Source organism: Elaeis guineensis, chromosome 15 (assembly GCF_000442705.2).
Source record: "Elaeis guineensis isolate ETL-2024a chromosome 15, EG11, whole genome shotgun sequence".
Lineage (NCBI taxonomy): Eukaryota > Viridiplantae > Streptophyta > Magnoliopsida > Arecales > Arecaceae > Elaeis > Elaeis guineensis.
The window spans coordinates 74,659,734-74,681,915 of NC_026007.2; the positions used below are offsets into that span (position 1 = coordinate 74,659,734).

General features: G+C 39.7%; 3 protein-coding genes across 3 annotated transcripts; 2 read left to right on the plus strand and 1 right to left on the minus strand.

The window, feature by feature from the left end:
* Positions 1–352: 352 nt before the first annotated feature.
* On the minus strand, positions 353–3,931 carry LOC105058799 (protein FAR1-RELATED SEQUENCE 4). Its single transcript, XM_073248979.1, is given in 6 exon segments — positions 353–1,217; positions 1,220–2,392; positions 2,395–2,853; positions 3,430–3,523; positions 3,526–3,628; positions 3,630–3,931. Coding segments are annotated over 6 exon segments (2,532 nt in total). The 5' UTR covers positions 3,779–3,931; the 3' UTR covers positions 353–663.
* A 93-nt stretch (positions 3,932–4,024) lies between these two features.
* On the plus strand, positions 4,025–9,641 carry LOC105058800 (NEDD8-conjugating enzyme Ubc12). Its single transcript, XM_010941845.4, has 6 exons — positions 4,025–4,203; positions 5,322–5,434; positions 6,061–6,169; positions 6,422–6,500; positions 6,607–6,723; positions 9,148–9,641. Exons 1-6 carry the CDS (start codon positions 4,040–4,042, stop codon positions 9,283–9,285), a joined length of 720 nt encoding a protein of 239 aa, XP_010940147.1. The 5' UTR covers positions 4,025–4,039; the 3' UTR covers positions 9,286–9,641.
* A 3,121-nt stretch (positions 9,642–12,762) lies between these two features.
* Positions 12,763–19,312, plus strand: LOC105058801 (vacuolar protein sorting-associated protein 20 homolog 1). The gene is made up of 7 exons (XM_073249510.1): positions 12,763–12,919; positions 13,038–13,185; positions 15,267–15,419; positions 15,578–15,730; positions 18,216–18,299; positions 18,723–18,927; positions 19,022–19,312. The coding sequence occupies exons 2-7, from the start codon at positions 13,084–13,086 to the stop codon at positions 19,045–19,047; spliced, it is 723 nt and encodes a 240-aa protein (XP_073105611.1). The 5' UTR covers positions 12,763–12,919; positions 13,038–13,083; the 3' UTR covers positions 19,048–19,312.
* Positions 19,313–22,182: the final 2,870 nt, after the last annotated feature.

Here is a 22,182-nt window from a genome sequence, read left to right on the forward strand (position 1 = left end):
TATATGTGAAATGCTTATTGCTGTTACTATGGGAGCGCGTGACTCAAATGATGCCAAAAGATCTTGGGTCAGCTCATCCCAGTGCATGCACTGGTGAGAGGTTCCAGATTTGAACCAGGAAGGCGCCAATCACTGTATTTCCTTTTTTTGTATAAAAAAAGACAAAAGTAACTTGATTAAACTTTTTAATGAGTTATATTGACTAACTGTAGCTGATTATTGCCCCTAAGGGAAAGATGAATTCTATGATTATTATAAATCAGACAACCCTTTTTTTTTAAGAAAAAAGGTTTAAATAGAGCTTCTTTTTATTACTGAAATGCCTGTGGCATGAAATGCTTATTGGTAAGAGTTAGCTATCAAAAGGCACATGAATCTACATCATGCATATGATCTCTAATTTAAGGCACAGACTTTACACAGTATATGAACATGTAAATCCACACATGATGCAACATAAGAAGGATTGGAACACAGCAATAAATACAATTATGGCCAACCCCTCTGAACATAGCAAGATTGTGACCAAGTTGCTCATAGCTTCTGCACACATCATTGTTCTGTTTCCTTGTTCCATTCTCAGCTCTAGGCTGAAACTTTGTGCTTGGCTCATCAGTGACGTTGGAGAAAAGAGGGTTACAGATAACTAACATCATTCCAGTGTCATTTGTTTGACCGACCTCCATTATGTGGATAATTGCGTTGACGACTTTTTCTGACACTGTTGTTTGCGTGTGTGACTCTTCTAAAAGCTTCTTGAAGGGCAAGTAATGCAACATCATAACTCCTCTTTGTTAATGATGCTTCCTCTGCAAATTTAAAAGACCGTACACATATATCATTAAAACGTTGTGCAACAGATTCTGAGCAGTCACCATGCACAGTGTAGCCTTCATCCAAAACATGTCTGCTCTTTGCATCCTTTGTCCACCGTTTCAGTATATAGGAAGATGGAACTTCCAGAACACCTAATGCAAGGAAAACAGCTAATGCATGTCGACAAAGATAACCTTTAAATTCGAACAAGCGGCATGCACAACGTATTTTTCTCTCTATGGCATTCCACACAACTTGGTACTCCTTCTCTAACAGCCTTCTGGCTTTCATCTTTTCTTGCACTTCATAGGCCTTTACCATATATGTTGCTATGTCTCCATTTTCTTCAACTTTTGATGCAAAAACTGAAGAGATTCCTAGAACCTCCATTTGAAATTTTCAAACATGTTTCTTGTGTAGACATCTGCCAATTGCAACTCAAATGGTGATGGATGTGTTATCTCCTTGGTCTTGGAGTGAAATGACCAGAAATCTTCTTGGGCTTCATCTTCAAATTTACTTTCTAAAGCTACCTCATACTTATCTAAAAACTCCTTCAAACCAGTTTCACGGGTGATGAACTTATGAAATATGGTGCTTACACTTTCATTTCGTTGTGAGATTGACATCCCTGCAAAAAAGGTGTCCTTTAGATACAAGGGGACCCATTGTTGCCGATCCTTGTATAAACTTTGCAGCCACTCCTCATTTGCAAGACCAAAACGATGAATTAAGTTCCACCACCTCCTCTCAAACTCAACAGCTGTTGTAGAGTCATAAATGCATTTATTGAGTTTTTTCAAAAAGTTTTCACGGGCTTCACAAACATCACCTAGTTTCTCAGGGACCCTTTTAAGGATATGCCACAGGCAATAACGGTGATGAGTCTCAGGGAATAGCAGTGCCATTGCTGCAGCTATATCTTTGTTATAGTCAGTAATTATTGCCTTTGGAGGCCTGCCTGACATCGCATCAAGCCACGTTTTAAACAACCACACAAATGATGCTGTACTCTGATCTGCAAGCAGTGCACATCCAAGCAAAACAGTCTGCCCGTGATGGTTAACTCCTACAAAAGGAGCAAATGGCAACTTATACCCATCAGTCAGATAAGTGGTATCAAAGGTTACTACATCACCAAAATGAGTGTATGCCACCTTAGCCTTGGCATCAGCCCACAATACATTTTTCAAGTGTTGCTCCTCATCGAAATCCACTGCATAGAAAAAAGCAGGGTTTTTTGAATGCATGTGAATGAACAGCATGTGAATAGCATGTGCATCTGCTGGTGCAAAGAACCTTCGCTGCCCTCTATCCACAAGGTTTTGGCATTCTCCATCTTGACCACCAGATTGTTTGCTAGAGGCAGATGTCGTGTATTTGTGTCCGACACCTGCCTTGTTGATCCTATTCTTGTTGTGCATACGATTCTTCATATGAGATCGAAACAAACACACATTCTCTGGATCAAGCTCATGGTTATGTTCCTTGGCAAAATGAACTACCTTCCATTCCTTATTAGCCATTCTCTTCACTTTCAACGCTGCACAACAACCGGTCCTCCTTGCACTCTGGGACACTCCGCTTTCTCACTAGCTGCAATTTTGCCTTCTCTAGTGCAGACATACCATGCTGCAATCATCTCATTATTTGTCTTAGAACGGCGGCACAATTTCTTCCTCACCCCAAAACCCATGTCCTTAGCATACTCATTGTAAAGCCGATATGCTGCCACTGCTGACTGGAACATCATACCAATGGAAGGCTCTGACCTTGTGCCTCCAACCTCCTCAAGGTTCCCTGCCAGAGAATTCACTTCCAAGTCAGTGCTAGTGTTAGGGTCACCTAGTTCGATGGCAGCTGAATCCCTTATTATAGAAGCCTCTTCCCCCTCCTCCTCCTCCTCCTCATCATCATCATCATCGTCGTCGTCGTCGTCATCATCATCAGCCAAGCCAGTTTCAGCAGCCAACTCAATGTCATCAACATTTGCCAGCTTTTGAGAGCTCCCATCATTGGTGCTTTCCATGCTATGACCTTCAAGAGCAATAATGGTGGAAAAATCTACCATCGTCACATTAATTTCACATCTAACACATGTTCACAACAACTACAAGACATTTTCAGTCAAATTAGTAGTCAAAACTTGTTTGTCGAAAGGCCCATCGTTAAAGGGCACAACAACTAACAATTATTTAGATTATATTATTTTTTCCTCTCAAATTAGAGGAAAGAACAGCACTTATTATTCTTCTTGCTTTTCTATGTTTCCCATCTAAATTATAAAAAATTCAGGTTTCCTTCTAATGACAACAAAAGTTTCAGTAGATCGCTCGCTGGAAGGTTAGTTACAGATTTAAAACTAAATGGAGTTCTCGGCCGCCTCTATCGTGAGTTTCAGGGAACAAAATCAAAGAATTTCAGAGAAATCACTCACAAATACTCCAAAAGAGAGCCTCTTTTGCAAAAGAATGGGAGCAGAATGGAGATCACAAGTTCGCTACTCAAACCCTAGGCTAATAGAAAGCGAGGAAAGGAGCATAAAGGAGAAGGGGAAATTCTACATTTTGTCTGGTCATATCACGAAAGAGGAGAGAAGGGTGGGGTGCTCACCTTTTGGAAGGCGTTTCAGGGAACGGGAAAGAGACCACGAGAGGGCGGCGTCGCAGATCAGCGTTGGAGCGCGGCGCGTCCGGGTTTTGCCAGCCAAGAGAGAGAGCACGGCTGATAGCAACGCTCGTACAGAAACTCTCCCGGATCACACTTTCGACCAATGGCTCTTAAATTCGGGGGTACGGGCTCCACAGGCGAGAACGTATGGAATGGCGTTGCTAGAAGCGCGTCACCCTCCTGGAAAACGCTGATCAGGGCCGTAGGTGGGAACGATGGCAACGCTGGTGGACGGTGATCGAGAGAGCAGTTTGGAGAGGAGAGTAGATGTGCTCGAGGATACATTCGTCATTCCAGAGAAATGAGAGGACCATTGTTGTCCGCTACATTGACGATTCCAACTTTTCAAGCGGGCGATGAGACGGGCCCATGGTCTCGTCCGGATAAAATCTCAGATTCCGTGTGACCGCGTACAAATTCTGTAGGAAAGTATAAAATCTACCGTCCGTTTACCCTCATGGCGATCTCATCCGTCCGTGCATTACATGCGACAGACTGACGGGAAGGATATTTTTATCAAGCGAAAGCCGATGGGAGATCGACGGTTTCGCGTATGAATTTGTATGCGGATATCGTGGGGCGTAAGCTCCGTTGGTCTCTGTCTGGGAATGAACTGGGCGTCGCCTTTAGAGAGGCCGAGTGCCTGAAGCCTCCTTTACGCGACTCTCTCCTCCTCCTGCGGTCGCTCTCTCTCGTCTTCTGGCTCTCGTCGAAAAGGTGACTCCCGATCTTTCGTCCTCTTCTCATCAGTCCGTGTGAAACCCTAATATATGTTCCCGATCTTGTCGCCGAATGATCTTTCGATATCTAGCTTCTCCACTCCCTCCTTTTTCCACTGCAAATTTCGTCGATCATTTTAGGGTTTTTTTTTTCTTTTTAAATTTTGCCTTTTCTTTTTACTCCATGAGCTTATTTATTTGGTGAGGTTGTTCAGGCAATTTCGTCTTGGTATTCTAAATATTCCAAAGTAAATTATGGGTTGCCTTTTTATAGACTTTGCATATGATACGTTCTTCCTTTTTGCCTCAAATGATAGGGATCATGTGGATTCTTTGATCGCATTTTGAATAACGCTTGGTCTATGTCTTATTCTTATAAGATTGATTGATGATCTTGTTTGATGAACTTGTATACTGGGTGATGATTGGACATATATTATGTTCCAAACTTTGTATTATATTTTTGTTCTTTCTTTCTTCACAAATAGAGGATGTGTTTTTGAATGTTACAATTCAGACGATGCATTTGGGACGAACACTTGTTATATCTGATCTTCTGATGTATTAGAGTTTTAGCAAGTCCGTAAACACGAATAGCTAGTTATCTTGCAGCAACTAAGAATGCTGAAACATAATTTCTACCGTACAACCTCAACATCTAATGGCCTCCACTCATTGCTGTTTGAGACTCCCTAGTTTTTGGTGTATGCATCAGATTTCTGCACCATGTCAAATTGCGGACTAATGTTTGAGCCGTCAATGCTGAAATGACAAGCTGCAGATCCCCGCATCAGGAACAGATCTGCGTGCCTTCTCATTTTATATTTGTTTGATTGTTTCTAATGCATTGTTGTGTGCTGCTTCAAGAAAATCAAAACAAAAGAGGACCTCAAATGACTGTCCTTTGTGTTTAGAAATTTAAACATTTTCTGCTGTTTTTTTTCTTCTGGAATGTAGTTTTCTATTTTGAGCTCATGCTGTGATGGCACGTCACTTCTTGTGGGATCACCATATAAGCTTTGCATTATTGGACCATCTTCTTTGTTAATTTCCGTGTAATGATTGTTTATCTTTTCCTAATTTCTATTTTTTTTGTTGCTTTTTTTTTTTTTGAAGAAAAATGATTAATCTTTTTAAGATAAAGGGCCAGAAGAGAGAAGATGCTGCAAATGCCAATGGAAGGGCTCCTGTTAAGAAACAAAGTGCAGGGGAACTGCGTCTTCATAAAGGTCTGTTTGTACTTGAAAATGATCTTTTAGTGGCTATTTGTTTAACTCCTTGTTGCTTTAGAACTAATTCTGTTTTGACAGATATCAAAAAATTCTTTCTGTAATTTTGTCCAATCCATAAAAATCAAGTTGTATTCATCTTGATTTTTGCATACAACTTATTGGTGGAAACAAATGTCAAGCTATTGAAAGTTAATTAATCTAGTCAATGCACATAATTGAATAAGGAAATCTCTCACCCATTCATTTAATCTATTATCTGGGACTCGAGCTGCACAAACACAAGGATATCTAATTCTGGAGTCTTGACTGACCGCTTTTGTTTTTTTTGCTTTCTCTTTATTTCTCAGCATCCATTTTTGCTCCATTGTCTCCATTTCTGCCATAATATCCATGAAAGGCAATGAGAAGCATGGATTTTAGCTCTCAAATTGCAATGGTAAAATATATAAAAAATAAAAAGAGTTTAAGAATTTTTACTATTTTAATCTAATGCTAAATTGTGTTCTAGGTGTGCAATTCTTTATTTGTAATACCTTTAAATTTCTGTTTCATGAGCTTTTCTTTATAATATTATCAGTCAGGAGCTTTTTTTATATTTGGTATTGGCATTTCATATTTTGCAGATATTAGTGAGCTTAACCTACCTAAAACCACTACTATATCATTTCCCAATGGAAAGGATGATCTGATGAACTTCGAAATCAGCATTCGACCTGATGAAGGATATTATCAGTAAGTGATCTTTTGCTAATTTACCAACTATCTTGGGAAAATCCTTTTTGATTTAATATTGCATTTTGTGTGATGTTGAATGTCAATAATAGTAGATATTAAGTTTTCAAATTCATGGAAATTCTTCATATCCTTTTTGTTTTGCTTCTTATTGACATCTATGCTCCTTTTTTTTTTTTAACATATTTTTGTTGTCTTGAAGACTTTATACTGTTTATCTGATGTAAGTTAGCCGACTTCTATTTTTTTTAGAGGCGGTACATTTATTTTCACCTTTCAAGTCTCTCCTTCATATCCTCATGAGCCACCGAAGGTGAAGTGCAAGACAAAGGTACCAAATCTTGGTGTTCATTTTTCTGTGTTAATTATTTTAAGGTGGTTCTCTACTTTTCAAATACTTGCTGATTTCATAAATATCTAATTAATGTTTAATCCAGGTCTACCATCCAAATATTGACTTGGAGGGAAATGTGTGCCTAAACATTCTGCGCGAAGACTGGAAACCTGTCCTCAACATAAACACTGTTATTTATGGCTTGAATCTTCTTTTCACGGTACTTCTTTCTTTTCATTCGTATGGGTGATCATGGATTTTCTATATCAGTCCAATCACAGGAAATAGTTTATATAGCCTTCATTGGCCTTCTAGTACATCATATATCATTTTATATATTATAGTGTTCGCTGACTTGATTCAGGTGGTTATGTTTGACCGTGGATATATCTTGATAACAATCAGTTGGTGTATGACCTTTGTCAATTGTCCATTTGCTTTCCTTGTATAGCATGCCTGAGATTGATTTCTTTCACACTAAAATCCAAATATGTAATGCTTGTACCATCTCTTGTTAGTTCTCTTTCTGGTTTTACGTATGGTGATTTTTTGTTATTTTCCTTCTAGGCCTCTCATATATTCCTCGTAAGTCCTGCACTTATTCCTATTTCTATTAACAGCTGATAGCACAGTATTGAAGTCTTATAAAGTGATCGCAAGTATTATATTACTGGATGGGTGACATTAAGTTTTCTTGATAATAAAGGATGTTTATAGATTTATATGCCTTACAGGTGGGCTAGGCCATGACACAGCAAGGGATATGTGAAAACTTTAGTTTGTAACAATTAGTACCGTACAGATTATGGTATTGGTGGCAGATAAGAGTCATGCTCCCATGGCTGCGCTACTTTGAAACTCCATCCTCTCCGACTCTGTTCCATTCCTTGCTTAAAGGATTATTTTCATGTGGACTATTTCCTGCTACTAGTGATAATGCATGTGGAGATGCGAATGACTGTGAAAGATTTTACATTTTAGATAATTTAACTAAAATCTGAATTTCTGAAAATACCTGAAAATAACTAATTCATAATCACCTAAAATCTGGTAAAGTATATCTCACCTTTGTCTCTTGGTTCAGAAGTATTTCTCTACTTCTTACCCTTGAATTCTCAGAGTCTAAATATGCTAAGATATCTTTTTAAGATTCCTTTCTTCTATAAAAGTCTAGAATGCTTTAGGTCATCTAAAAGAGAATTCTAATTAGAGTTTTTTTTTTTTTTTGGAATGGAAAAAATTGGAAATTAAGCTGCTTTTTTATGGTTTAAGGATAATGATTAGTTACTCATATGACTAGTATGTATTTTGTCTGAATTTGAGTTGCATAAAGGGATGAAAACAAGAGAGGCCTACAGGCTAGGGTGACTATTGCAAATGTTCTGAAATATAGCTACTTTACATTCTCTTTGAGCAGTTTGCAGCTATTGAATTTAGCCAATACATATTGTATGCTTAAACAGTATTTTTAATCTTTTTTTTTACATTAAGTTTTTTTGCAAGAATAGTAACATTTTATTAGAACCTTCACATATTCATGCGCATCTGATGATTGAGCCAGGGAATTTGAAATAAGAGTGAAATCTGTGGAGGAGGTTATGGTCATAAAGAAGCAAGGGGGGGTATCTAGAGATGTTTCTTGCAAGCTGAACGATGAATATAACTGAGGATCGGGAAATAGAAATAACCAAGAATCAATCCAAGGGAAGATGAACCTGGTTAACAACTAAGAAATTTTTGGAGGATTTGGGTAAAAGATGGCCAGCTTTGAGTAAGGGCGAGGGCAAGGATTTAAATGCCGCCAGAATGGGGTCATCCTGATTTTTCCTGGGAATGGGATGTCATAGATATCCCATCCTAGTCCATTCCTTTACATCTCATCCTGGCACTTTGGATGGTGCCCGGTCCCCCGCCATCCTAACTTTAAAACCTTGGGTGCAGTGATTTTGGGTTCTTGACTGAAATGTAGATGATAGGGTGTGCACTGAGTAGGTCATGATGGATGGAATTAAGAGTTATGGCATAAATGATGGCACTGTGTGTGTGTGGGGGGGGGGGGGGGGGATTTTATTGCAAGCAGAGAATTGCTGAAGCTCTGGTGAGGAGAAGATAATTCTAGTCATCATGTGAAAGGTTAATGCTACATGTTTGACCCCTGCCATGTGTGTGTGTGTGTTGGGGGGGGGGGACTTTATTGCAAGCAGAGAATTGCTGAAGATCTGGTGAGGAGAAGATAATTCTAGTCATCATGTTAAAGGTTAATGCTACATGTTTGACACCTGCCATGTGATATTGTTGTATGATCTTGTTTTGGTGCTTAGATGAACTTAGCACAAGGGTGTTTCGTGAAACTTATCATTTCCTTGTTTGTACATGAATTTGATCATGTCTATAGATCTTCTGATGTGGAAGACAGCTGCATCTAGAGCACCATGGGGTTGTTGCACATGGGACTACTTTGCCTTCTCCATTCTTGACATCCGCATTTCACCATCAGTTTATCCTTTCAGATTTAAGTTATCACTTAAAAAAATTGGGGGAAAAAAAAGGCTCTGCTGGTTTGATTTTATATGAATTGAGCTTATTTTTCACAGTTTTTATATGAGTAAAATGTTATCTTTATTTAACCTTATTATGTACGCAGCAACCCAATGATGAGGACCCCTTGAATCATGACGCAGCGGCTGTTTTACGTGACAATCCTAAGTTGTTTGAGAGCAACGTGAGAAGGGCAATGGCTGGAGGTTATGTGGGTCAGATCTACTTCCCTAGATGCATATAACAAAATGCCGGTAGATCAGAGTGCCCATGTTTACTCATCGTGTTTTAACAGCCCCTGAGCTCTGAATTCTGTTATAAATTGTCTTCTTTGGGGCTTCAATTTGTTTCAGGGTGTAAATACCTTTGAAACCGTGTAATCGTCCAACGAGAGATTTATTTGCTTCTGTAATGCGTGAAACATGTACTGGATTGGGACCATGTTCCGTATGGTGTAAATTGGTGGATTATGCCTGGCACTTGACGGGGGATATGGATTGAGAACACGTGCTTACGTTTCACCCCTCCAGTTCGTGTAACCTTAAACTCATCTTTTTCTAGAGTTTCTTCATTAGATCTTGTGATGGATATTATGTTCTATATCTTTTGCGGCAAAATTTTGATTAATGGTGGTTGAATAGTAATATACCTGAATGATAATGTTCATATTTCTATTTTGTGCTTTTGGCACTGAATTTTGCATGGTATGGATCAGTCTCTTGAACCTAAGAGTAGGCTGTCTTAGAAGTTTGTCCAGGACTCCAGTTTTTCTATTTCAGTACAGCCACACAATCTAGTTAATAACAGAGATTTTATTGCGTGTATTATGCCAGAAAAGCAAGGCCAGAGAAGTCAATCAGCAAGATGCTGTCTTAATCGGTGAGGGTTCAGTCTTCGCTTGTTCAGTGTTCGATTTAGCCTATCAGCATATTCTGGGGTTGGAGTTGTTGTGAGCCCTCTTTTCACGGGTTACGATGGAAGGCCCAGGTCATCCTTTCTATAGGGATGACAGCTGCTAGGTTGACGTGATGGGCCTTCCCTTTGCTGCGTTATTAGGGATTCTGTGCAGGTTCAACTCAAAAGCTTCCTCAATATCCAATGTGGTCGGAAGGACTTGATCTGAATCGTTGTTTAGTGGTGGGGACCGCGAAAATCACCGAATGGATGTGGTCCATCTTGTCCTGATCTTTGTCTCAGTGCAAAGAGAATGCTCTGGTTATTACTCAATAGTACATCAATCGACAAGGAGCTCTGGTTTATTACTCAACAGTAGGTCAATCCACAAGGAATGTCGATGCTCTGCCATTGGACTGCGATAGTCAGAGACGGATGAGCTACACGTGAGATAGAGAGAGAGCCGATTAGGTTTGTGGAGAAGGACCACCAACTTTTCGGCAATAAGATGAGACAACCTAGCTCCGATGCCATGTGAAGGAAAAATAAAGTTCAAATAAAGAAGATTCGTTACTTATCCAAAAAAGAGATCCTAAGGGTAAATAGAAGCGTATGCTATTGACAGTATTGCAAGTATATAATAGAATAATATACATATACACATTTCAAATAGAGAAGATTCATTATATATATATATATATATATATATATATATATATATAGTGTTAGATTAAGAAAAATGCTGATGAAAGACAAGAGGGGACACACAAAAAAAACTTATGGCATATATGTCTTAAAATTTGCTAACAATAATATATACTTATAGTCGGCATTATTATTTTATGCCGGCTAAATAGGGTATTTCTTATTTATTAATCTATCAAGCAACAATATTTGTGAATTTATATTTAGTATTTATCATAATGCAAGGCAAGATATAATTTTTCATCATTTTTCAGAAATATGATTAAATTAATGGGGCAGAAAAAATTTATACCCAATATTTTATCATAAATATGAGGCAAGATCTAATTTTTCAATATTTTTTAGAAATACAACTAAAGCAATATCGTGGATAAACTTATACCCAATATTTTATCATAAATACAGAATAAAATCTAATTTTCTAATATTTTTTAAAATACAACTAAACTAATGTTGCAAATAATAAAATTTCTTATAGTAGATCTTATCTACTCTTGATATCCTCCTTATAGAGGGTTGATTCAAGAGCAAATGGCTTCTGCTCATAGGATCGTTGGCCATGCCAATTCTAAGGGGATGAGTGTCATCAAAGAGATGAGCCTTGGCCTTAAGTTGTTAGATTGTTTGGAAGGAAGATGCAGCGATAGAACAACCAAAGAAGAACCCTGGAGTTCTACGGCCTGCTCGAGAAGGGTGAGATAAGTGTAGTCATCAATGAGTAACATGAGCTACACATAGAAAGTCCTCAATGCAGTGCATAATGAAATCCTATATATATCTGCAATATAGGCATATCCTCTATAGGTACATGAGCTGATCTGTTAGTACTTTGGTTGCTCTTGGCTCATATTTAGGAGATTTCTTCTCTCTTCAATAATTCCCAGCTCAAGAAACCAGAAGTCTGTATGTGTTACGGGTTTGCTAGCTCTTTGAGCATGATTCACGACCAACCAAGAAGGGGGGTGTGTGTTTGTTGAGTGGTGTTATCTCCCCGCTTAATTTATTTGCATGCAGATTGGTGGTGCCAATTCAACCGAGCGACATAGGAAAATTGTGGGGTTTACATGATTTGTGTCGTTGTGTCATAGATGAGCAGCAGGTCAGTGTCACGTTTTCTGTTTGTCTGTCACGTTGGTGGTGAATATGGAGAAGAACGACCGGAACAGACAAGGAGGAAAGAGCGTAGAAGGGGCATATTAAGTTGTCGTCCCCAACTCCCACCGTCTGATCAGCATATTAAGAAATAAGAAAATAAATTATAATTCTTCATATTTGATAGGGTTTTATTGTAATAATAATCTCGGCGGTGGGTACATGGCTTGCTGGGAGTGGGATTTAGCTCGAACTCAATATGATTGTTATTTATTTATTTATTTGGTAAAGGGGTTATATCTTCAACCTGGAAACCAAAAAAAAAAAAAAAAAGGGGGAATACAACCAGGACAATAATCAAAACGGTTCCACTGGACTTACGAGGAGGAAGAAAAAACAAACAGCCCAGCAAGCCCCAAAACCTGGAACTATTACCGGAATTGCTCTGAACTATTCATACATCACAAAGAAAACATCACATACCGCACTTGGAACTGTTCGTGGAACATGCATGTAGCAACTAGTTCAAAATTCCAGCATTACAATGTCAAAATGAAAACTCTAAAATTATAAGAACTACAGAAACTGTGTCGTCTATCAGATTTGAAATTTTGAACTGGTTCCCTAAACTTCATATGATCGGGATCACACAAAGCACCCTGACTAGCTAATTTCAGTAGCAGAAGGGATACTTGCAAATTGCAACACCACCCAACACCAGGTTCGACAGAAATAGAAGGTTACTGAAACCAGCACAAATCTGCCGAGCAGTTTTTCTACAGGAACGATCGATCCCACGTATAGAACCTAAAATTAGCACGAACTAACATCGGAAAATTGTTTGCCAAATGATCTCCGATTACAGCATGTACTGACATCGGCGAACCATGTGACGATATCAGTGCGGACTTGACGAAGGCATTCATTCCTCCAGATACAGAGAGACGTATTATAATTTTTGTTCTTCTTGTATAGCATCATACGTATAACTTCGCGATGATAGTGGGTGGACGATAAATGGGGGCACGCATCTTGGCGGATGGCCAGCGAAAAGAAACTCGTGTTCTCGCTGGCCGGCGGAGACCAAATGCCAACACGCTTCTGAGGCCCCGAGAGAGCGAGAGCGAGGTGGGGCGAGCAGCGAAGCCAAAAGAAAAAGGAAAGACGAGAGAGAGGAGCCGACAAGGGTAGCTCGTCTTCTCTCCTTCCTTCCTCAACTCCAAGCGGGAGAGAGATAGGGGGGGGGAAGGCGCACCGATTTCCCCCTTCCTTCCTTGGATTTCCCTGACCCCTCTCTTTTAACAGGAGAGCAAGCATTAGGGTTTGGGGATTACTTTGGAGAGGTGCCGAGATGGGGAATATATTCGTGAAGAAACCCAAGATCACGGACGTGGATCGCGCCATCCTCTCCCTCAAGACCCAACGCCACAAGCTCGCTCGATACCAGCAGCAGGTCCCCTCGCGCCCTTCTTCCTCCCGCTTTCCTTCAATCTATTTATATGTTCCCGTGTTTCTGCATGATCGGAAAACAATAAGATGTCTTTTTCGCTGGATTCTTGATTTCTTATTTGTTCGTCGATGATCCAATAATGGCTGCTAGAAGAGGAGAGGGCTTTTAATATATCTCGGTTCCTCGATCATTGTGTCTCCTAGAACGTATTCTCTGCTGAACCGAGCCACGATCTGGTTTTTATAAATCACATCTTTTGGCTCTGTCTCCATGCCATCAAAGATTAATAATTCGACCACCCCCCCATGTTTTCCTTGACCTTTCCCAGGAGAATGAGAAGCTGCTGGTGAGTTATAACTCCGGTTCTTCTCTGGATATGTTCCATGAAGTATTCTCATATAATACTGGGACAATTGATTAACAGTGAAATGCATCATGTGGATCGAGGGAGTTCATTTTAGATGCTGCTCTGACTAAGCGTCACCGATAATTAACCAATCAGAGCTGCTATTTTCTTCTTTCTTTTTCTCTTTAATGGGCGATGCTGCTCCGCAACCCACAAAAACGGAAAAAAAAAACAAATAAGTTTGTCATTTGATATCTTTAAATGTGATCATATTTCATGCCAAAGCAAGGCACTCATGAACACTTAAAGAATATACTGGTTCCTTTCTCTGCATTCCTTTCTTCTTATTGGCCACAAGGGGAGAGTACTTATCATACACCAATCTCAGAATATATGTATCCTTTTCTTTTGTTACAGTCACGAATTAAAGCTAAAATCCTCCAAATATTCTTTTTAATTAGTTATGTTCCGTCTGAGTTTTGTTAATTTTCTTCTCTTTCCGTATTGCCTGAACCAATGAGAGGCTTCAAAGATCAAGGCATGATCCATATACCTTTATGACGTATTATGGTTGGTCAGCTCTCAACCTGACAACAACCCTCGATGTATCGGGGTCAAAGTCTTGGAGGATGCAACTTCAGATCAGTTTATTTCCATTTGGATCCTTGACTTGTTGCCTATCAGTTTCTTGGTATACTGATATAATTATTTACTTAGTCTCAATTGCTTATTCACTATAGTTTGTGGGAATGCCTTTTTGAGCACTGTTGTATCCTATGGATTCTGTTTCTTTGGCAAACTGTGTTGCCTGTAAATTCTGATTTCCATTCACGAGTATGTTATAAGATCATTTGGTCAGTCGAGATAACTTATCCATGAGGTCTTTGTGGTTTCGAGTTCAACTGACCATCCACTTCTTGGATTAATCATTCCAGGCCTCCAGCCCTTTGTTGCATGATATTTTACTTATTCTGAAATCCATTTCCATGGTAAATATCACTCATGTCTATCTAGAAGCCAATCAACCTACTGACTGGCTTTCCAAGTTGGGCACCCGGGAATGGACCAGCATGCATTGGACTTCTGATTTGCCTGGGGAGCTTTGCACTGCATATAACTCCATAGGCTTTAGCCTTTTTGGCCTGGAAAAGAAAATCCATTTTTTCTAACCCATTTTAATCCTTTTCTGAGCAATGAGATGCACTCCTTTGCCTAACTCTGGATTGGGAACTGGTGTCTGTTTTCTTCCCATTGGTTATGTGACACCAATCATTTGGTTGTCATGGTTAGGAACCAAAGTATTTGCAGCTTGTTTAGTATGTAATGCATATCCTAAATTACAAATACAAAGCCTCCGTTTTAGCACCACAATTATGCTTTTTCAGATAACTTAGAGACCAATATCTAATTTTATGATAGGAGTGCTCAAGGTCCTCCATGCTGGTAAAGTTAAGCTTTTTATATTTTTTTGTTAAATCATGAAGGTTGCTTTTTGTTTTTCTGCAATGCTTGTTTGCCTTCAGCAAATTTGGAAAGGATACGCCCTTTTGGTTTTCATATGTGAAGGTCATTGGATATAGTGGTACTGTGTCTTAGACCATCTGCATAAGCTCCAAAGCTTTATGCACTGAATCTTTGTTTGATGAACTTATAGGAAATGCGCTTTATTAACATCTAAGGCATTTTTACACTATTAACTTCATTGTTCTGCTCTTGTTCTCTGTTTTTCCCCCTCCAGCTTGATGCTGTTATTGAAGCTGAGAAGCAAGCTGCAAGGGACCTGATTCGAGAGAGGAGGAAAGACAGGGCCCTCCTTGCACTAAAGAAGAAGAAAGCTCAGGAAGAATTATTGAAGCAAGTTGATGCTTGGTTAATTAATGTTGAGCAACAAGTATGTAGTCACATGTGAAGGAATGCATGTGTTGTAGCAGTGCAAGATTTTGTATGGTGGATATTTTTTGGTTGAACTACATAAAAATGACCTAATTGTAGCTGTCCTCTTTCCCAAATCATATAGTAATATCTGTCTGCTTTTTTGGCTTGCTTCAGTTGGCAGATATTGAACTGACAAGTAGACAGAAAGCTGTATTTGAAAGCTTGAAGGCAGGCAATAATGCCATTAAAGCTATACAAAGTGAGATCAATCTGGAAGATGTTCACAAGTTGATGGATGATACAGAAGAGGCAAAGGCTTATCAAGATGTGAGTCCTAGTACTCTTTTTTCTTTTTCTTTTTTATTTTTTGCATTAATGTTGCTTTTAGTTGAACCATTTGGAGTTTCACATTAGATAGCAAGTAGAAATCGATGCACAGACTAGCATGCAACTAACTAGATACAGATATCTCTCTATAAATACAAAGCATTCAATATTCATCTCATGAATGATGAAAAGCAATTCTTAGCCCAATCACCTGTGGTTGGCTACATGAATCTGGCTTGAATGTGCTTTTGGAATGATGTGGCATGGCAGAAATCAGCCTGTCAGCTGTATGTTACAGCTCCAGATTCTCTATAGGTTGTTGTATCTGCAGCATATCTCCTGTAAGATGGGAATGATTGTGAAGAGGAGATGATGGAAGGGGAATTGTTGAGATTTTGGAGGCCAGTTGCTTGCACAATCTAAAATTCTTTCCATTTTTGATGGTCACCTTTCTTAGATGGGTTTTGTGATCCAAAAACTTTTGGATTGCAGGTTATAGGACTCATGAATTGTACTACTTATCTTCCATTCCTCCGCCTATGGTAACCCCTTAAAATGTGGGGATTATCCTGGGATCTGCCAGTTTGCATCCAAAGAGGTCTTAAGATTTTGACAAATACCATATTTGTGTACATTCTAAAATATTTACATCATCATTTACTCATGTCATGGTATATTGAAATAATGTGTTACAGTCTATGGCTATCGAACAAAGAGATTAGGTTCAAGGAAAATCATGTAGAGCCCCAATTTGCCTAACTGAAATGGCTATGTGAGATGTAATACTGTAATTCTTCTTGTAGCAAGGAATTGCTTTACCATTATCTGCAGTAGTGAAATTATTTTATTGTGCAGCCTGGATTGTGAAAGAGAATGAAGAGAAGAGATCAGCAAAACATGGTGTGGTTTGTGCACATGCACAGTTGTGTGGGTGCTGGTGTGTGCAACGCATGCATGCATGGATTTAGCAGTAACTTATCTACCAAGAATCTCGCAAATTTTTATGCTTGTACTGCTCTTACAATACCCTTTTGTGCTTTCAGTGCCCTACGATGCCATTACCAGCTCTCTTATAATTTACAACTTGTTAGGAGGAAACTCATACTTAGGGAATTGCACCTCCTCTGGAATCTCTTTAGAAACTTACTTCCACACTCACTGTCAAGACATTACTTATTCTAAATTTTTGAGAGGTTAGCTTTCTCACACCTAAATTTGCTCCTACATGGCTACACCTGCTTCTGCTTCAGGTAACTAAGATTCATGATGCTTAGTTCATATACTGAACTGATTTCAACTCTTTCCTTCACCAAAAGCTGATGGAGCTCCTATTCCCGATACCGACACAGAAACAAATTCTGAAACTTTCTCCCACCCTGGAGCATTCAGCACAGTGGTGATGGAACCCATGACTTCTCTCTTCTGAGAAGCCTTAAACATATCCTTGTCCTCACACCTTCCACATATCCATGGTGGCAATGGAACCGACAATTTCTGCCTCTTGCAATGCCCAATCTGGCTTCTAACCCTCATGGCACAATTATACCTGACTTGTCACTTCCCTACAGATGCTCAATCAAATCTTCCCTCCTGTAATCAGTTGGTGACAAAAAGCCTAAGACGATGGTGCTTTAACCTCCTCTCTTTTAGTTTTATATCTTATTGTCTTCTCCGGTTTTCTATCCCCTGATGCATGTAGATGGGACCCTCTTCTGGTTGTCCCCTCGTCTTCAACTTTTTTCATGCTTTCTGTGTCTTCTTTCTTTCTTTCTTAATTTCCTTTCCTTTTCATCTTTTCAGTGTGTGTTCTGGTTTTATCATACACAAGATAATGATTCAGATCACATGGGCTTCCTATGCAGACTGAGAATGTTGCCGATATGCAATTGCATAATCATGGATTTTGAATTGCAACTATGATTAGCAGCCAAATGGACACCACGAGAAATTAAGTAATGCCTAATTTCATGCAGCTGATCCAACTTATTACCAGCTAAAGCAATAAAAAATAGTCCAAAAATGGAAATCTTCTTCTTTTTACTTATGAAAATGTAGAGGCTAATTTCTGCAGACTCTCAGATTTGGTAGAAGATTTAATGGATAGGTTTGGTCTTCATAGACACAGACCATGATTATGGTTTTCTAAATCATGCCCTGATCTCTTGCTGAAAGCATATGTTGGCTTCTACCATGGTTACTATATTATGACATTGTTGTTTGATGCACAAACTTGTCTTGTTAATGCACTTTATTTCGTAGAATAAATGGTGCTTTCTTTCAATTGTCTTTCCTGGCTTTTTTTTAGAAAATAAAAATAAATAAATGCATCCTGCAAGCATGAAATCTCAAATGTTCAGGCAAACCTGGATCCTTATAATTATATTCTACAGCAAGTTATTGACCAAGTTAATGTCTGAACAATACTTTCTCAGCTTACCTGTTCACTGTTATGAAGTTTGACTTACATTTTCTTTTGTTACCAAAGGAAATAAATGCAATCCTAGGCGAGCGGTTATCTGCTGAGGATGAGGAAGATGTTTTAGCAGAATTTGAGAACTTGGAAAGTGAGGTATGTTTGTTAATTTCTTTATGGAATCAAGTCCCTTAAGGTTTATTGTATTATCATTTTATTTCCGATAGAATTTGCTTCAGTGGTTAATTCATATCCCAGTATCGGTAGTGACAAGTTCAAGGGGATAATAACCTTTTATACCTTCACATGAGGGCCATACTGATAGCTTGTGTTAAATATTAGAAATCAATAGGCAGCTTCTTGAGTCTTTGGTAACAGGAGCATCAAACCAAATCTTAATTTCTGATTAATCAAGTCAACATCACTGAGTTTAATCATAGTCTCCCATACAACCGAATTTATACTACTAAAAAATGTTCTGCTTGCAACAATCAGAGATAAAGTTCATTTATCCATATGTCAACATTTCAGTAAACTCTTTCTTATCTAATACAAAATTTGCCTTTTTCAACTTGGCAGATCACACTGCAGTCTTTGCCAGCAGTTCCTGCTTCATCGGTACCATCCACAGAAGTAGCTAGAGAGACACCTAAAGTGCAGCCAGAAGCAGGACTCCAAGTTGAAGGCAAAGAAGATGAGGTTCTTGAGCTTCCTGATGTGCCTACCACAACCCCAGTCCCAGTGGCATTGGATGACATCTCAACTAAAGCAACAAGGACAAAAGGTCTCTCTCTCTCTCTCTCTCTCTCTCTCTCTCTCTGAGACACACACACACACACACACACACATTTTGATTACTTATATTATTGCAATTGCAGTTTTGGAGGAACCACTACCTGCTTGAATGACAGATTGCATTTGGAACGGATCAACACTTCAACTGCTTGCTTCATGTGGTGATATCTGGATTGTACAGTGTGTAAAAATGATATCTTTGTTCTTTTTCAGCTGAGTAACTTTTATCCTTCCATCTCAAAGTCTGAAGTGTATCTTTCTCCTTGGACTTCTATTTGCTTTTTTCGTTTTTGTGGCTGCATAAAGAATTACATCAGATGTACAATTATAAAAAATATAGCAGGCGTATCTGAGCATGACTTTACCTCTTGGAAGTTTGGTCTGCTGCTGCTTGTTGGTAGCATTTATGATTATCAAGATGTTTCAGTCCAGCAGCACAAAATGAGTGGACAATGTGATCAGTTGACGGACATGCGATTGCTCTGCTGATGTCTAGCCTGAGGTCACTGACAATGTATCAATTGATAAAAGGAATGTGTTTACGATGTGAATCTGGAAAGCTTATACAAAGTGAAAACAGTGTTAATCATGTGTCTATTTGTGGTGAGGGTTGTATGCTGCCCCTGGTCTTGGCCCTCGCTTCCTTCAGACTGTAAAATAATGGTCGAGTCCGTCAGTGCTTTGGATGAATTTTAGCTTGAAAGATCAGGCTGTTCTTCTTCTTCTTCTTCTTTTTGGGTACAAGAAAAGAGGCAAAGCTCAAACTCTGTACGTTATCACACCACAAGGATCTGAAAACAGAATGGAACAAAATTCAGACGGAATAGATGAGGATTCTGGCAACACAAAATCCCTCGCTAGGGCTTGCGAAGCTACCCAACGTGCTGCCCCGTTTCCTTCCCTGAAAATTTGTGACACCGGAAAAACAGGTAGAAGGCACTTACATTGTGAAATGTCTAGTAACAGTGGGCTAGATCGAAAGGTAAGATGATCAGCTGAGGAAATCCAATCAATAACAAGAAAATCCCCCTCAACCCAGACCTGTAGGGTGATAGTGAAACATGACAAACTTGATTCCTGCCCAGGCTGCAGCAAGTTCTGCAATATGTAATTGAACTATAAGATGAAACATTATCGGCAGCCCACACCAAACATCCCCCCACCTGCTTTGACGATAGCATCAAAATTGATTTTGAAAACACCTGGGGAAGGGGGCATCTAAGTAACTTGTTTAGGAGACAATCCATGCTGTGATCGGTGCATAAGAATGTCCTGGTTGCCAGAATGAGTAGAAGAAGTAGAGGATGGATGAAAGGCAGAGTTCAATATAGAACATAATGTTAATCTGACAACTTGAACAGGTAAAAGAATAGTGGACTGAAAGAATCTCAGATCTATCCCTCCACTTTGCCTGGGAAATTGCTCGAAAGGATAGCAATTCCGGTAAAGAGGCTATTCGATTATTGCTTCTGGTGAGTGCATCTTGCAAGGCCTCCCCATAGAGAGAGTCGCCAGGGAAGGATCTCTTCTTGGAAGAGTGTTGTACAATCAATTTCGTTTTTGTTTTCTTATTTTATTTTATTTTGATTCATTTGCAACATTTTCCGCACCGTTTGATTTCCTAACTGGTCGTATAATAGAGAGGGTGGACCGCTGTATCTACTTATGTGATGTTCATATTCCGAAATTGATTGAGCTTCTTTGTTGATTTTATGCTTCATCGCATTACTGTTTGAAGCTCTTACCATGCGACCATCAGTGACAAGGATTTCGATGGAAACCGTAAAAATTCGATCATTCAGGCCCCAAATACCAATGACAGTTTCTTTGCGGCTTCTGTTGGACAGTCAAATTCAAGCGTTCATTGTTTCGGGATGTGTTGGAAGTTTGTGAACGAGAGTTCACGCAGAGATTGTTTGCTGGATGCAAGAATGAGGATTGGTCATTGCCATCGCAAACAGGAAGATTTGTTGAAAGCAGGGCGTTCCATGAGCTACTCAATCGGCCTACCTTTGATAAGAGTTGGATTTTGTTGTACTTTACACAATGCATTTTAGGGGTTGTTTGATATGGGATAAGAGAAATTCTTTGTGATAGGTGCAGAAAATCCGATGCGGAGTATTATTAGATCAAGAGTGATAGAGTGATACAGTTTGAATAGTGACCGTTACATTTTTTCCTAGTGCTTTGAGATTAATGATATGATCCACTTCCTGTTTGATCGTTGATAATCTGCTCGGCTGCAGCAAGCATCGGTGCCGGAAAGGATGGCGAACAATCCTGGAACCACCTTGGGGCCTTAAAGGTGGGGGACAAGCTAGATTCGAGCCGGAAGAGGGTGGTGCAAGGGCGCACCATGTGGATCTCATAGGAGTCATCATCGGAGGAGATGAAGGAGCTCATCAGATGGTTCCCAAAGGTGGTCGAGCTCCCAGAGGAGGATCTAAGAGAGGAATTGAAGAGTTAGGTAGCCTCGACAGTGGTAGCGAGGAGTTTTAGCCGAAGAGTACGGTGGAACCGATGGCTAGGGAGTTTCGGCTACAGACTAGGCTTAAAGGGGAGGTGGTGGGGTACGGGCTTGAGAATGATTTTCTATTCTTCAAGTTTAAGAAGGCTGGAGAGAGGGATCTGGTTCTCCACCAGCCATAGGTGGTCGCCGAACAAGTGATGGTAGTGGAGTCCTTGCAGCCTAAATTTTTTCCATCAAAAGGGGCCATAAGATCAGCCATGATTTGGGTCCGACTACCACGGCTCTTGATAGAGTTCTGAGAAGAGATGGCAATCTGGGAAATTCTTCGCCCGATCGGAGAGCTTTTCTTGGTGGATGACTGCATGGTGGAGCAGAGGAGGCTCGAATTTGCTTGAGCATGCATGAAGATCGACATCTCCCGACTATTGACAGGGGTGCAAATCAAGGGTCTAAAGGGCCTCTTCTAGCAGAGGTTCATCTATAAAAATCTCGACGGTATTTGCCTCTGGTGTGGTCGATTGCATTTTTTGGAGGAGATGTGCCTGATCGAAAATGGAGGAGTCTTGGAGGTCGGTTTGAGCTCGAAGAATATGACCGAGTTGAAGGAGAGGAGTTGGAAGTGGTAGCTGAAGGTTCGTGTATGGGGCCGTGGCTAGTGGCAGTCCAAATTGGACAGGCTGGCTGGTTTGAGAAAGGAGGTCGAGTCGACTCGACCCCCTAAGTCCAAGCCAAAGATGAGTCAGGCGGGCTCAGATCAAGCTGACTCAATGGCGG

Bases quoted from the DNA above. Each gene is read 5' to 3' on its own strand.
- LOC105058800 (XM_010941845.4), top strand. From the start codon at position 4,040: ATGAATTTGTATGCGGATATCGTGGGGCGTAAGCTCCGTTGGTCTCTG. The intron at 4,204-5,321 runs GTGACTCCCGAT...TTTTTTTTGAAG, and splicing joins TTCTGGCTCTCGTCGAAAAG to AAAAATGATTAATCTTTTTA. The intron at 6,501-6,606 runs GTACCAAATCTT...TGTTTAATCCAG, and splicing joins AGGTGAAGTGCAAGACAAAG to GTCTACCATCCAAATATTGA.
- LOC105058801 (XM_073249510.1), top strand. From the start codon at position 13,084: ATGGGGAATATATTCGTGAAGAAACCCAAGATCACGGACGTGGATCGC. The intron at 15,731-18,215 runs GTGAGTCCTAGT...TTGTTACCAAAG, and splicing joins AGGCAAAGGCTTATCAAGAT to GAAATAAATGCAATCCTAGG. The intron at 18,300-18,722 runs GTATGTTTGTTA...TCAACTTGGCAG, and splicing joins TTGAGAACTTGGAAAGTGAG to ATCACACTGCAGTCTTTGCC.